Raw genomic sequence first — 14,989 nt, forward strand, 5'->3', positions numbered from 1 at the left:
AGACGATTTTTTTCGTATTTCTGTTACAAGTGTTTTAAAATAGCATTTTCGTTAAAATAACGTTCATGTTAATTCAAAATAAAACAAAATCGAATAAAAATAATCATAATTATAAATTAAAAAACGTAACAATCGAGTCGAAAATCTGTCGAATTTGAACGTGCAGAACAAAGAAAATTGAAAAAGTACCTAAATATTCCTTGAAATTTTGTTTTCATTAATGCACAGCTGGAAAACGCGCGCTCATCGTTATTTGTGCACGGTTAACATTATTGCCACTTTCACGACTCATTTTGTATTTAACAGCTCTGCTTTTTACCGCTCAGAAGTCCAAATCCAATTTAGATATTCAGATATGGTCACCAAACACGGCTAAACCATTTCAAGGAACGTTTCGAATCTGAATGTTGCTCTTATACCTGGGCAATACTAAAAAATTCCACTACTCTGGAACATGCAGCAAATATTATGTACATACTGTGCAAATTATTTAATATTTAGGAACAACCCTTTCTTTAACTTTTTTAATGTTATACCCAACAATGTAATATATCATTGGAGAAGAAGAAAATACTATTAAATTTAGACGAATATGATGTTTAATTATATTTTTATTTTCCGATATATTGTTCTCTTTCATGTTTCGTTAAGATTTATTAGTATTTTATTCTTCTTCAAGGATAAATTTAATATTTGTGTATTTATAATATTATTTTTATTTAATTTTCTGTGGAATGATTTTCCGATTTCTGTGTTTCCTTCCTCCTACAGTACGAGTTTCCTCGAGACCCTGGTTCACTCCTTCATTCTTTAAAAAACCCTCCACATAGCATCTTCAAAGATGACACAGATTCTAAGAGAAAAATTATTTCACGAAGAAAAGAAAAACTTGTTTTGTTTATGCGCATTTCTGTGTTACCAATGCCATCTGTTGATTTATAATGAAACTAATTCCTCGGAATATTTCCGAAACATACTGGTAACACCAAAGAAAAGACACTGGTATCTACTTGTTGTTATCATGATTATTTTTGGATTGCAACACCAAGACTAAGTGTCACATTTAAAAAAAAAGAAAAATTACCGGCAAAATAGAGTAATTACCATTTGCGCATTTATTGTTTGGTTTATTTATAGTTCTAGTTATATTCGACGACGCTTGTTGTGATTTATAAAAGTCTTTATTTCGACATTTAACATCCTCTATCCACAGCAAGGTTGTAATGCGTTATTTCTCGATCGAATATTTATAATTTAAAATCATGTCGTCGAATGTGATGCGTCAAATCGAAGAGCGCCATGTCCCGAGCCAAGTGGAGCTGATGGTTTGGTGTGGTTATTTAGATCTATTGGCACTAAGTAACTCAAAAGGTAATTATATTACTAATCTATTTCTTCGAAACGTAAATGCCGATACTGGTATGCTCTCCGATTTCTGCACTATCAAATTTACATCCCCGGTGAACGGTATTTCCCTTGGCAGTACGCACTGCTAATTTGACTTGAATTACCAATATTATACTTTACACCAATACATAGTTAAGGTAATTATTTCCCTAACCGCCGCACTCTTAAGCACAAATTATGGAAATTACGCTTTGTTTCAACAAGAAATAACTATTTACATGCACAAAATAAGTTATTAGGTTTTTAGTTTGGGTTAATTAAGTCATTTATGCGTTTTTAGATTGAAACGAAGCTCTCCGCAAGTACTCCATACAAAAAGTTCACAATGGCGGCAAAGGGATCGTTTTATAAGGTATATTTTGAACTTTGATTGAATGAAAATGGAATAATAATGCACCATTTACCATCTATCCCAACGTAAATCGTTGTTTTTTGTAGGAATTAAATTGAAATCAAGTGTTATATCCATAGACATATGAATATTAGTAGACCTGCCCTAAGTGATTAAAAGCGTATTATCCCCACTCCCCATACCGGTTCCATTGAGCCGGCTGGGCTCGCGTATGGCCTCAAGTGAAATTTGAAAACGTGACGTCATCATTCTTGTGCGAACTATGGTCGAGGCATCATCGGTTCATTTTACGAAATAACACGGCAAAATGTTGACTTGTGATATGAAAACTTGTAAAAATAGATGTGAAAAAGAGAATAAACCCAATTGTCGTATTACATTCCATAAGTAAGCATTATTTGACTTTATTTTAAGCTTATTCACACCGTATTATATGGATCAGTTTTAGAAACATATACTATCACATCACAATGTAGCTATTCTCAAGTGTGCTCATCGTTGTTTACTGGGGTAAGTAAATTATGAAACATTTGTAAAAGTGTCTTAACTAAATACTCTGAAACTAACTACGACTCTGCAAACAGAAGAAATTTACTTTGCCGAATTTGGACTTAGCAAATTAGTTCATAACGTGGCGAGTAATTTGCGCTCCCATGTAAAAATTTCTATTCATTCTAAAGCAGATTTTACTTTTAAGAAGTAAATGGTGATATTATAATGCGAGATGCCTATTTACTGTCAGATTGATTTATTGACGAATCACAGTCAGCCTTACTCCCTTCGTTCTTCAACAGTTGATTTTACCCCTCGCCATTATCTTCTCGTCTATTAATTCCTATGTCTGTGGTTATATCCATAAACTGTGCCCTTTAAAAGAGCGGCAGTTACGTAAATATTTATCCTTTAATTACTACTACTTCCATCTGTGGAAGCAGAAAATATTGCTTGTGAAATGATGGAGGACTTGGCTAGTAGTAGGATTAAGCCCGCGATGCCTGGGTGGAAATCTGACATATTTATCCACTCAGGTACTAACCATGCAAGAAAAAGCATGAATAAATAAATAGTATAAAACAAAGTCGCTATCCACGTTTGTCTATTTTAGTATGGCAAGCTGCTACTCCTACAGCCGGCTTGGATCCCGCAAGTGGTGCTTTCGCCCCTTTCCTTGCTAGTCCATCAGTCCGTTGAATAATGCACGTGTGTACCTATATTGGAGGACTTTTACAATCACAACGAAATGGCACGGCACCATTCGTCTCATTTTTAACTATTATTATTTAATGTGTGCGAAAGAGCGAAGACGCTTTTTGACATACTTGCTTATAACAGCTGTTGAACACGAAACGCAATGCCAATGACAGTGATGTAGTGTGGAAATTTTATTTTTTTTTGTTTTTAATTGAAAAAAAAATGTTACCGGACAGCAAAGTGCCCAAAACATTTTTTACTCCAAATGTGCTAAGGAATAGCTGGTTAAAGTTTGTCGGGTTAGTGCCGATACACCCTGTATATATAAAACATCCATATGATATTTATAGATAGTAGAGAAAACTCAAGCAACGCCGGGTACACGTCAGCTAGTAAGGAATAAAATAGGAAAAACAATACTTAGTTCTTCCCACACTCCTATAAGTATTGGCTCTGGCTGGCTAAACTCTAACCTCCTTCCCATCCTCAGAGAATGTGTTCCGATTCCTAACACCTCATTGCGGAGTAACTGTCACGCCAGGATAGGAGTTCTCCTAGCTGAGGTGGTGCATTTGAGGCGGCCAGAGCAGAAGTGGCGTAACCCACAAAATTTCCTAAATGAGGTTAACCATTGGAAGTGCTATTTTTTTATCCAATAGAAGTGGATAGATCAACAAAAAAATGTATTTCGCTGTGAATTCCCTATTTTTGTTGCAACTTTTACCATCATGATTTGAAACTACATGCAATTTTTCTAGGTTGACATTTTTGTAGGTTATGCCAATTTTATGCTAACTACCTTATTTTTAATGTATAGAATGTGGAATCAGTTTTCTGTTTTAAAGTTAAGATATTAGGCAGTGCTGATTAACTCTTGGTGTGCCGATGCAAAATTTTCACCGTCCGCCCGCTGATATTATTTTCATAGTAACTTATTTGTTTTTTTGCACAATTTTATTTTTGTTAATTGTGCTGTATCACCAGATAATGTGTTTATACATTGATAAATATATAATCTACCATAAGTTCCCCAGAATAGCTCAGAGAAATGATATGATTGTGCGATTAATGAATTACTATTCTTATGTTATCAGGTGAAGTGCAACTCCATAGACTGAACTGGCACCGAGTATGGAGCTTGCCTCCTCCTTCGGAAACTAGTCTGGTGCGGGGACTGGCGTGGAGACCTGATGGAAAGGTTAATTACATACCGTGAAATCACAAGCAATCATTCCTCGAATAATCGTTTTCCTGCATGTGTCGTTTATTACTTCCAGTCCCAAATTAATTTCACACAAAACTCGCAAAAATAGATTGCATCGATCGTTCGTCTATGCGTAATTTAACGAATTAATCGTTTAAAGCACCTTTTGTACTATTTTACTCAATCGATCGCTGCAAGCGGCCGCTTCTGACATTAGTTATCATTGTCATTGGACATTCAAACACGGCAGTGCGCCCGTGCAATTATCTTTTTACTTTCTAGTTTGATGCGTTTCAACTTTAAAAAAGAACCATCTGTTGAAAAAAGAGGGTACTCTTCAAGAAAGATTTAAAATTGTTAAAGAAGTGGAAAAAAATCCCACTGAATTACGCATTGATGTACATAATCGTGTATTTTGGAATCGCGACATTATTATTTAAATACATGAATTTATATGAGAAATGTGTATATTATTTAACACTTAAGTATTAATGTAGTTTTTTTTCCTATATTCCCGCATCCACTGTTTTTTCACATTTGTAATTTATTTCAATAGACCCTTCAAAAATAGATAAATAGGTTTCACTATTTTTTTCATATTACTTTTGAGAAATTAGAACTTTCATTTTATTTAGTTATTCTTTATCAAAAGCCTTTTGGAAATCAGTTTTGATGGCTCGGCTTTAGGGTGCACTAGAATGGTGCTTTTTTCAAGTTCTTGTCAAATCTCTAAATTTGACTACTGGTAGAATGCATATTTTTTTTACCTTTACTTTAATCAAAATTAAATGTCATTTTGATATTATAGATCTTGGCAATTGGCTATTCATGTGGCAGAATATGCCTGATTGATGTGGAGGACAAGGAGATTCTTTCTATAAACAAGAATGCCGACTGGGGCGGTGTCACCTGTCTCTCCTGGAGGCAGAAAACTACCAACAAGAAAACACACATGGCTTATGGGAATTCTGTAAGTACAACTCAATTCACTTTTCAATCTTCCTTTTGACCATCTCTTTCCAGAGGTTAATGATTTATACGAAGACACAAACATTTGCGCAGTAGTAAGTACTTAATGTTTGTTATTTCCCTTTCAGAATAATGTGGACACATACTTGCCTCCGCCACCTCTCCCCAACACCAACTACAAGAAGGGAGATAAGACCGCAGGAGAATCCAAGCGAGCTAAAGAGCAAACGGAACTTAACATTCTGCTTGTTGGATATGAAAATGGAGAAATTCACATGAGTGTCTTTGGACAGTTTTCTTGTGGAATTCTAGATCTGAAGGATGTAGTAAAGTCAGGAGACATCACAATACTAGACGCTCATCTTTCACGTGACTTTACTTCAATGCATGTTTTCGTTTGGAATAAAAAGGATGATTCACATATGCTGGTAATCTTCAATACAGAAGTGCTGACAGCTTACTGCGAAGAGCTGCACGCTGTGGCGGCTAAACATGTCAATGTCATGGGCTTGATATCGTACATTGACGGATCTGTGACTTCAATCATTGAAGCCTGGGAGCAGATACTTTTAGAAATGGATTCAAAGCTTGAAAAATATGCCTGCAATGTCGCGGAAGGAGGGGTTTCAGCAGACTTCTTAGATTTACTTATTCTAGGTAAAAATACATTTACATTAACTATTTAGACATGCATTTGATAACATTTTTTAATGTTTTGATGGTTTTTAATGTTTTGATTGTTCTAGGCGTTCCATCTGCTGAACTCGAACTCTTCCTGCTCCAAGACCTCACGGCAAAAGGTCTCAAGAAGTTTGGAACTTCCATAGAACTAAGCTACTCCACAATACAGAAGCTGGTTCTGAAGCAGCTGAACGCTGTGTGCCAAAATTTATCATATCACTTAATAGAGTTGAGAGGACTGGCGCGCATCACTCATAGATACGAGGTAAGTTTTACTTCATTTCTAAAATCCTCATTAAATAAAAACAAACCTAAATGTGTACACCAAATTTTCATCATATGCATTCTGGTATTGACTGGACATATTGGATAATGATGTGTGTATATTAATTTCAGATTCTAGGTTTAGATGAGGAAATAGTAAGTGAAGCATTACTCTCAAGCAGCGCATTCTTCAATAAGTGTTTGGAACTCCAACAGGTGATCGAACACTCCATGAAGAACTACAAAGCATTCTTTCGCTGGCTGTTTGTTGTGATTGTAAGGTTGATGGATGAACATGTTCCCAGCGATATAAGCAAAATCAATCAACAGGATCTAACATACATCGCCGAGTTCCTACAAAACTTTGATAAAGTCGGAGTTGAAATTAACCCGTCCACATTTGAAGAACCCCAAAATGGACAGCCTAAAGAAAAGAAAACTGGCAAATTCAGTTTGGAGAGACTCGGTCAATATCTCGTAGATAAAGAACTGACAATACCGCAGGACGATGAAAATAATCCTTGGGTAAAATTTTTATCTGAAAATCCTTGTTTGAACAATAACCTTTACATTATACAGAAGTTCAAAAAGTTTTCGTTGGTCCAACAGCAGATTCATCTGAAAAATTCTATTCAGAAAGTATTTAATCGTTCGGAAAAAGCATTAACGTCACATTTCAAACTGTTTGACATAATTAATTGCATTCCCGCTGTCTTTCCGGAAAGTAAATTTCCATACGTTTTAAGGACGGCACAAATCCACGACATGAAGGAACGTTCGCTGCTAGTGGCCTTCACTTATCCCAGCAATGGGGAAGGAGGTTTTCAATTTATGGAAATATTATTCCGTGAAGAAAAGTTAGTAATTAGAAGTGCTTTCTTTTATTTCCACGCATCTGTAGCTTTGAATGATAGCAGACTAGACAGTTTAATCGGGCATTATTTAAAACCTGTCGATGTTCAATTCTATTCAACAGACATAATATCCATTTTGTTGGACAGAAATGACGATGAAGAAGTATCCGCATTTGTGCAATTCCCTGTTGATCTGGCCAGGAAGCACTCAAAAGAATCTGTCTCCTACGAAAAAGGCCAAGCATTTGGCGCTCTAAAAAATACACCCAAAGTTAATGCGTGTGGAATTTTAGAAAGAGGTGCGTGTAATGTTCTAGAGAAGCTATCTGCCAATAGGTTGGCAGTGTCTGGGGTTCGTAAAGTAGCCGTGGTGCTGTCTAAAACATGTCGGAAGGTTCGGCTATTCGAGATGGAGGCAGATGGGGAAGAAGAAGAGGATGAAACACTGGACACGACGCAGCAGTCTCTCTCTTCCACCCAGCAAAGTGAACCCAGTCAATACGTTTCGTTAAATGAGACTGGATTGAATAATTTCTCCGTTAATCCCATCGACGACAATCCATCCATGTCCGAGAGCATAGATTTAGATAACCCAGAGCTGGTGTAATAGTTTGTAATATTTTTACAAGTTTGTACAGATAAACCAAGCTTTCTGAGAATGTTCAAAGACTTTTATTAACACATTATTTTATTTGTCATTCATTCACAATAATTAATTATATTGTACCTTGTAATTACATTACATTTTGACTAGTTTCATTAGGAGAGCATCATAAACTGGAGTGATATCATCAATTGCTTTTAAATACATCATAATATTATATTACAATTTATCTCTAGGATGCAACATACAATCTACAAGCGGGGTATAGAAAAATATAGATATTCACTGTGTAAAACAAAGTAGAATGTATACCAGTAGTTAATTAAAAATGTAATTAATTAGCAATGTCGTTAGATGAAGTTTTGCCGGTTTGCCACATTAATAGATATCTGTTCGAACACCGAGTTGAAATCATCGTCAAGTCCTCTGTTGTCTATTCCGGTGATGTGTTCCACCGGGGCTCTGCTGGGTCCGGGAGCGTTCTCATTGATGACAGTGGTCGTACGATTGTAGATTTCATCACCACTTCCTTCATCGTCTTCATCTTCAGCTGAAAAATTGAAAAACATTGATTAATAATCTTATTTAAACATGTGATATTTTCCACAATGAAAACAATACAAACATGTCTACACGGTGTCTAGAAACTCTTATAAGCAGGAAACAGGTGAATCTCAGAAGGTTGCCATCACATTGGGAGACAAAATTCTATAATGAGGGAAAAAAGGAATGTAACTGCATAATTTAATTACTAATCATAATAAGAGATTTATAGTTTAACATAACTGTCTGTACACACTGTACAGGCTAATGCCGAATTACAACTGCTGAGTTCTCAGCCGAGACAGCGCATTCAGCCGAGTGCTCGACTGATGTGATAAGTAGTCAGTACCCGGTATGATAGCGGATGAGTGATTCAGGCGAGACAGTGGATAGAAGCAAGGTCCAATGACTCGGTCGAAGTATCCCTACACAGTGGCGGCTCGTCTACGAAGATCTTTTGGTCAAAGACCTCCCAAAATATGCTGCAATAGTATTAATCTAAAAAAGGATTTGACAAAGTACCCAATTATTCATTTATTTTTAATATTCGTGCATACTCATACGGTAATAGCGAGTTCCAGTGCCATCTAGCGTCCAAATGAGAAGCTGCTGTATGTACCTAGCGTGGGTCACTTCAAGTTTTGTCCCTAAGCCATCTCCTTTCTTATTCTTTGTTATACAGACAAAGGAGGTAAGCACTATCATGTCCGACGTATGCTTAGTATCATACAAAATGTATTTTCAAGGGCTTTTCGAACATGCCTGCGGTGAGATAGGGATGTCTACGACCTAAGATTATTAAGGTATTAGAGGGAGATGTGAAAAAATGTCAGTCATGAGAAATTATGTTTATCCATTGTTGACATAATTTGTACGGAATAATTTAAAATGTTGAATCCTGTGGATTTCATATCGAAAAAAATCACAAACAATTCATTGAATCCTGGCAAACATATTCAAATAAAGTAACCATTAGTTTATGTTACAACAGAGAAAAATAAAGAGGTTAGAAACAAAACTTTATTATTTTTATCAGTGCATTTGCGGGTGCAATAAAATGAATGTATAGGTACTTTTGCTTTCATTGTTTACTTTTTAAGTCTACTGATAAACAATTGACTGAGTTTGGAGTTAATACAAATTAAAATTAAAACTTTTAATAAGAAAAGATCATTAAAAGAAAAAAAAACATTAATTAGTTATATTTTAAAGTTATAATGGGTACTACAGACCAATCAATTTGGTTGAGTTGAATGTAAAGTTGAACCGTGTGGAGACGCGATAAGGGGACATGGCAATCGAGTTGAGCGGTTGTACTGCCAGAGCATCCAACCGAGTTAAATTATCTATAGCGTGGTTGAGCGGTTAAACCAACTTTACTCCGTCGGCCTAGGGAGCCGTCGTGGATAGTTGTTTGTGAGCATACATTTATTGAATAAAAATAACTAGAATTATAGGCATGACTAATGATTGTGAAGTTTTGATGGATTTTTTACATTAGATGTTCTAGAGTGCTAATACTATAAAAATGGTATTATTGATATTGTTGTAGCCAAAAATTTTGTATGAAGATTTTCAGGAAATCCGTGCGGCCAAACTGAACTTTTATAAAATCTTAAAAAAACAGAATTTAAAAAAAAAAAAAAAAACATTTTGAACTAAACAACATCAATAAAGTTGAATTTTTCAAACTTAGCACTCTTTCACAGTCAAAAGTCACGAGCCGCCACTGCTTGTGATACTACAAGCAAGATGTACTCTGACAGAGATACCAGGAACGAAACTCTTGTGATCCTTTCGGAGCAGTTCAAATGTATTGTAAAGGATGCAACGATTGAAACCGTAAAAAGCTAATTTTTTTCTAGAATTAGCGATTGCAAATTTTTGTTTTTTTGATGAATAGGAGGCATGCTACATGTGTTCCCCAGAGGAGCAACTGACGAAATTCAACCAACATTTAGTCGTCTGTACACAACACTCAACGGTTAAACTAACCAAATTGAGTTGTCTGTAGGGGGTTTAAATTCATTTCTAGTTGTCTAAATGATATAAACAGTTTCACAATTCCAGCAAAGAGAATAATATAAAGAATGTACTCACCTAGCATTACTAGTCGGGCATTCCTCTTTTTCTCGTCAGTCCTTAACTTATAGAACATAACCGCACACGTGATGAGGACCAGCAACGAAATGGCTATGCAAATTATTTTCACAATTTCCATGTCGTCATTCTCAACGATTTCAGTCTGGATTCTTTGGAACTTCTCACCGCCTCCCTTCACAATCATTTCAACTGCTCCAATGTTCAGATTGCCTTTTTCAATGTTTTTAGATACACATCTATAGTAGCCTGTTTCACTAGGAGTCACTCCCTAGAAAAAATAATTATTGTTCTTTTTAATGGACAAAAATACATATTTTACTTCAAATGATAAATACTGTTAAACCGGTAATAAAAAAAAAAACTAAATACATGTTATATTATGTTTTTTTTTTCAATAATGGAGATTGGTTATCATCAGAGTTATCCTTATTTTAATGTGGTCCCGTAAAAGACAACCTTGGAATAAACAATAATTTTATCATAAGGCAGTATAAAAATTGAATAACATGCGATTTAAAGAGTGTTTTGTGATAAAAATCAAAATACTGCAGATAAATTGAGATTGAAACTATTGCTTTTCAGTGACAAAACATAATAATTGTTTTATAAATACATTCTCTTAGACAACTCACTTTGATCAGAAGTCTTCCAGACAGAACTTCATATTTAAATTTTGCATGATCGTATTCATTTCCTGGCCCTATTATTTGGTTCTGCCCCAACTGCCAGAACATGAAGTTGTGTTGATCATCATTACTGGTGCATCTGAGAGACGCAGTACCTCCGAGGGGAACCTCAGTCACTTGGGTTCCCAACTCAGGAGCTTGTAGAAACATCCCCACCATCACACTTTGTTATTCAAAAGAATAGGAATAAACAATATCACAAACACTGGAGTATCAATATTTTTGCACAAAATCACAGCTTCTGTTATGTCACCTTTTAGTCAAATGAATGACTCCCACACCCCCCACTTTTAAATAATGCTAATACGCGTGGAATGACATACATGGAACACCTGCCAAGTTTTATATTTAGAAGATGTCATATGACCATTGTAGCAAAATAGTCTGTACCTTCATGAAGGTTACATAAATAGTCAGTACATTCATGAAGATGGCAGAGGAATGTCTTTTGAAGTATTCATGAGGCCAGATACGACCGACTTTCAGTTCTCCATAATTTTAAAAACACGTGGCTGACTAATATGACTAAAAGTATCCAAATTGGACACATTACGACGTAAATTGGAAGATTTACTTTTGCGTATTCAAGCTTAATGCAGATGATTATTTGTGAAGACATTTTCAGTCCTATAGCAGTGATGTACCAGACATTCTTATTGATGGTCCCTCGAAATCTTTCACCGTCCCCGGTTCTGCAGTGAGATATCATGTGGAATACAACGTACATCAGCAGGATCCAATCAAATATCCACATTGGGATGAAAACTAGGAACCATGTCCAATGAGTCTTGGATTCAAGTCGAAGACACACAAGAATTAAAAAATTTAGAAAGATGAACCAAGTAAATATTGCTCTGTGTAGGATAGCCATTTCGCCACTAAGTTACTGCACATCAGAATTATAAATTTTACACATTGAATTTGCCGTGATTCACAGCGATGCAAAAGGCTTCGTTTTTTTTTTTTAAAGTTTTCTTCATAACCTAATAATGATTCCTACTAATACTGCTTTTGGTTGGATTGACAAAATAATTATTTAATGTTAAGTATATTTTTTTATCGATTCCTTCATTCATTTTTATGAGAAATTCAAAAGCAGAGGTTAATATCCATAAATAAGCCACTCACTGGTTAATATCTTTTGACAGAAGCCACACAGCTGTCAGTCAGATTTGCCCATGATTTGCCCATGCCATAAACAAGGATGGTTTTAGGTTGTCAGTTACCATAGAGAAATTATTAACTCGGGCTAGCAAAAAAAAGAACAAATTGAATTGGGAAAAATACCCAATCTGCCTCAGGAGTGTCAGGAGGAATGTCAACATTTCTTTCGAAAATTATTTTCCTAACCGCCTCACTTTTAGGTACTTACAGATTATGGATATAATTTATTAATTTTTTTACATTAACTCCACACAGGAGGCCCTGAGGAAAATGATTTCCATTATGTCATTTCTGAAGATGCTTTGTGGAGGGTCTTTTTGAGGAGAGGAAGGAGTGAACATGGGTCTTGATGAGACCCATGTTGTAGGAGGGAGGAAACACAGAGGCCCATGTTATAGGAGGGAGGAAACAGAGAGGCCGGCAATTTTTTTCCCAGCCAAGCGTTGAACTCAAGAACGGGTCGTAGAAGCGACACATTGTCATGAATCAAATGACAACCGTGTACAAATATTGGGCGCGCGTTTGGCGTATTTCCTAATTATGCACCGGTGCTGAAGGGATCAATGACGCTAGTTCCTGGGAGCATCTTCCATTGTAATATCGGTAGAACAAGGACAGCATACCTACCTGACGCCTGTGCTCTAAAGATTGAAATCCGCCTGCTAAGATAGGGGAATCTATCAAACGGACGGCCGGTTTCTGCACAGCGTCAAGGGTTTTTTTCAGGTATTTTGGGGGGCTCCGGACCAGAGGCGGCTGCAAAATTCAACAGTGGGGCGCACTTGCGATTTGTACATGGTCAGCAGTTGTGAGCTATTAAAGTATTTGCAGGCTCTTTACAGTACACCCAGCTTCTGTGAGGCTAGCTTGACTCTGGCTTCGATGGAGCCCCCGTGCCTGAGCTGGTCACTTAGAGTTACACCAAGCATATCAATGGAAGGCATGTTGGGAAGATTGCTTCTGTTGGAGGAGACTAGATTGTCGTTTCGTTCCCTTTTAAACGTAATCAGACATGATTGGGTCTTTGAAACATTGAATTCGACTAGGTTATTTTTACCACAAGAGGAAACCCTCTCGAGGTAAAAGTCCATTCTCTGTTTCAAAGCCCTCCGAGCTGTTGAAGTTTGTATATCCTTTGGGGGCTTGTCAAATAAAAAGCTATCATGGACTGTACTGTCATCCGCGTAACAGTGAATTGGTGCACTCGACAAAAGGTCATTGATGTGCAACAAAACCTATTGAGTGAAACTAATTTATTGAGTGTGAGGAAGAGGTGAAACCATCTGAATCGACCTTTCCCTCAAAAAGTCAGCAATCCACGTATATAAAGATGCCGGAAGTCCGTAAGAAGGCCGTTTGTTGACAAGTCCTCGGTGCCAAACCCGGTCAAAGGGCCTTAAGTCTCACCGTAACGTTCCAGGCACCGTCCCTAAGCATGTGTCACATAAGCGAGAAGATTACCGCACGAGCGGTTCCGCCTGAATCCGTATTGACGGTCGTTAATGATTTTGTTCTTCTTGAGGAATGTGAGCAGTTTGACGTTGATCAATAGAATAGATGTGATCGCTAACTTTTAATAGTTTATATTTCCATTGTCCTGAAGAAGGTTGAGTGCAGAGATGTGCAAAATGGGTACCCAAAACCATTTGAAATGCAAAATGGAAATGGGTCAAAACTTTTCCATTTCAAATGGAAATGCAAAATGGGTATTTTCCATTTTGCATTTTAAATGCTTTTCTAAAAACCATTTTGCATTTTGCTTTTAAATGCTTTTCTCAATGCATTTTCCATTTTAAATGCTTTTTTGCAACATTCTTCCTACTATCTCCACTCATCTTTTTTTCATAAGCCCCAAATATCAGTCGGTCCTCATGAAATAAAGCACATCTCTGGTTGAGTGCAACCGAAACCGGTCGACCTATATAACTTTATAAAGTGGTATAAAACAAAGAATTAAGTATGAAACAATGGAAAAAAAGATCTCTCTCAACCAGCTTCTCCAAACCCAGCCAGCCACACAAAGGTGGACAGACAATCCTCACCCCATTAACCGTTGTTTCTTGTAGTAATTAAGTTGAAACAAAGTGTAATTTCCGTAATCTTTGCCAATTAAAAGTGCGGCGGTTAGGGAAATATTTACCTTTCTTTCCTCTAACGAAAATAATCACCAGTTTACCTAAAAAATTTTAGAGGAAAAATACTTTTACCGTTTTCGTTTCCATGGTAACCAATACCTCAGCGGTAGGGCAAATAATGGGTAATACCATCTATATATTTATTATGACTTAGTTGGACGGTGGTATATACTTATAAAATAATTTATAACTAGCTGTACCCGCCACGCGACGCTGTAGATCAGTCTTTATGTGCAGATAGAGAAACAATAATCTGTGTTGATTTTACACCCGTTGGCGCTATTTAAAAAAAAACATGTTTATCCAACAGATGGCACTGTTTTTTAAAAAGCATGTTATTACCTGTCACAGGTAACATTTAAATAAATAGTTATATCAAAACACACGAGTATTCAATTGCAACGTTGTGTCAAAATTTAAAAGCATTCGGTGAATAACTTTAGGAGATTTAAGATTTTGAACAAACGAACATTAACATTTTTATTTATATAGATAGTAAAGTCATAATAAATACATATTTATATAGATAGTAAAGTCATAATAAATACATATTTATATAGATAGTAAAGTCATAATAAATACATATTTATATAGATAGTAAAGTCATAATAAATACATATTTATATAGATAGTAAAGTCATAATAAATACATATTTATGTAGATAGTAAAGTCATAATAAATACATATTTATATAGATAGTAAAGTCATAATAAATACATATTTATATATACACGGTGTCCGGAAACTCGTAGTACAAGCGGGAAACTGGAGAATCTACACCACATGGGGAACCCAAAAAAACATAAAGTTTTTTGATTTCAGCATTTTCAA

At 36.0% G+C, this 14,989-nt stretch overlaps 3 protein-coding genes across 3 annotated transcripts; 1 reads left to right on the forward strand and 2 right to left on the reverse strand.

Moving 5' to 3' along the window:
* The first annotated feature begins 1,082 nt into the window (after positions 1-1,082).
* On the forward strand, positions 1,083-7,547 carry APC4 (anaphase-promoting complex subunit 4). The gene is made up of 6 exons (XM_089631799.1): positions 1,083-1,371; positions 4,045-4,148; positions 4,963-5,124; positions 5,252-5,780; positions 5,870-6,069; positions 6,201-7,547. The coding sequence occupies exons 1-6, from the start codon at positions 1,263-1,265 to the stop codon at positions 7,527-7,529; spliced, it is 2,433 nt and encodes an 810-aa protein (XP_089487925.1). The 5' UTR covers positions 1,083-1,262; the 3' UTR covers positions 7,530-7,547.
* Positions 7,548-7,876: 329 nt separating this feature from the next.
* Positions 7,877-11,153, reverse strand: LOC149423773 (uncharacterized). Its single transcript, XM_089631801.1, has 3 exons — positions 10,805-11,153; positions 10,170-10,440; positions 7,877-8,076 (listed from the first exon to the last, which is right to left on the reverse strand). The coding sequence occupies exons 1-3, from the start codon at positions 11,015-11,017 to the stop codon at positions 7,877-7,879; spliced, it is 684 nt and encodes a 227-aa protein (XP_089487927.1). The 5' UTR covers positions 11,018-11,153.
* A 130-nt stretch (positions 11,154-11,283) lies between these two features.
* LOC149423774 (transmembrane protein 60-like) lies at positions 11,284-11,876 on the reverse strand. The gene has a single exon (XM_089631802.1). The coding sequence runs from the start codon at positions 11,727-11,729 to the stop codon at positions 11,316-11,318; it is 414 nt and encodes a 137-aa protein (XP_089487928.1). The 5' UTR covers positions 11,730-11,876; the 3' UTR covers positions 11,284-11,315.
* Between the last annotated feature and the right edge of the window lie 3,113 nt (positions 11,877-14,989).

Source organism: Hesperophylax consimilis, chromosome 5, assembly GCF_061612785.1.
Source record: "Hesperophylax consimilis isolate HC1 chromosome 5, BYU_Hcon_1.0, whole genome shotgun sequence".
NCBI lineage: Eukaryota > Metazoa > Arthropoda > Insecta > Trichoptera > Limnephilidae > Hesperophylax > Hesperophylax consimilis.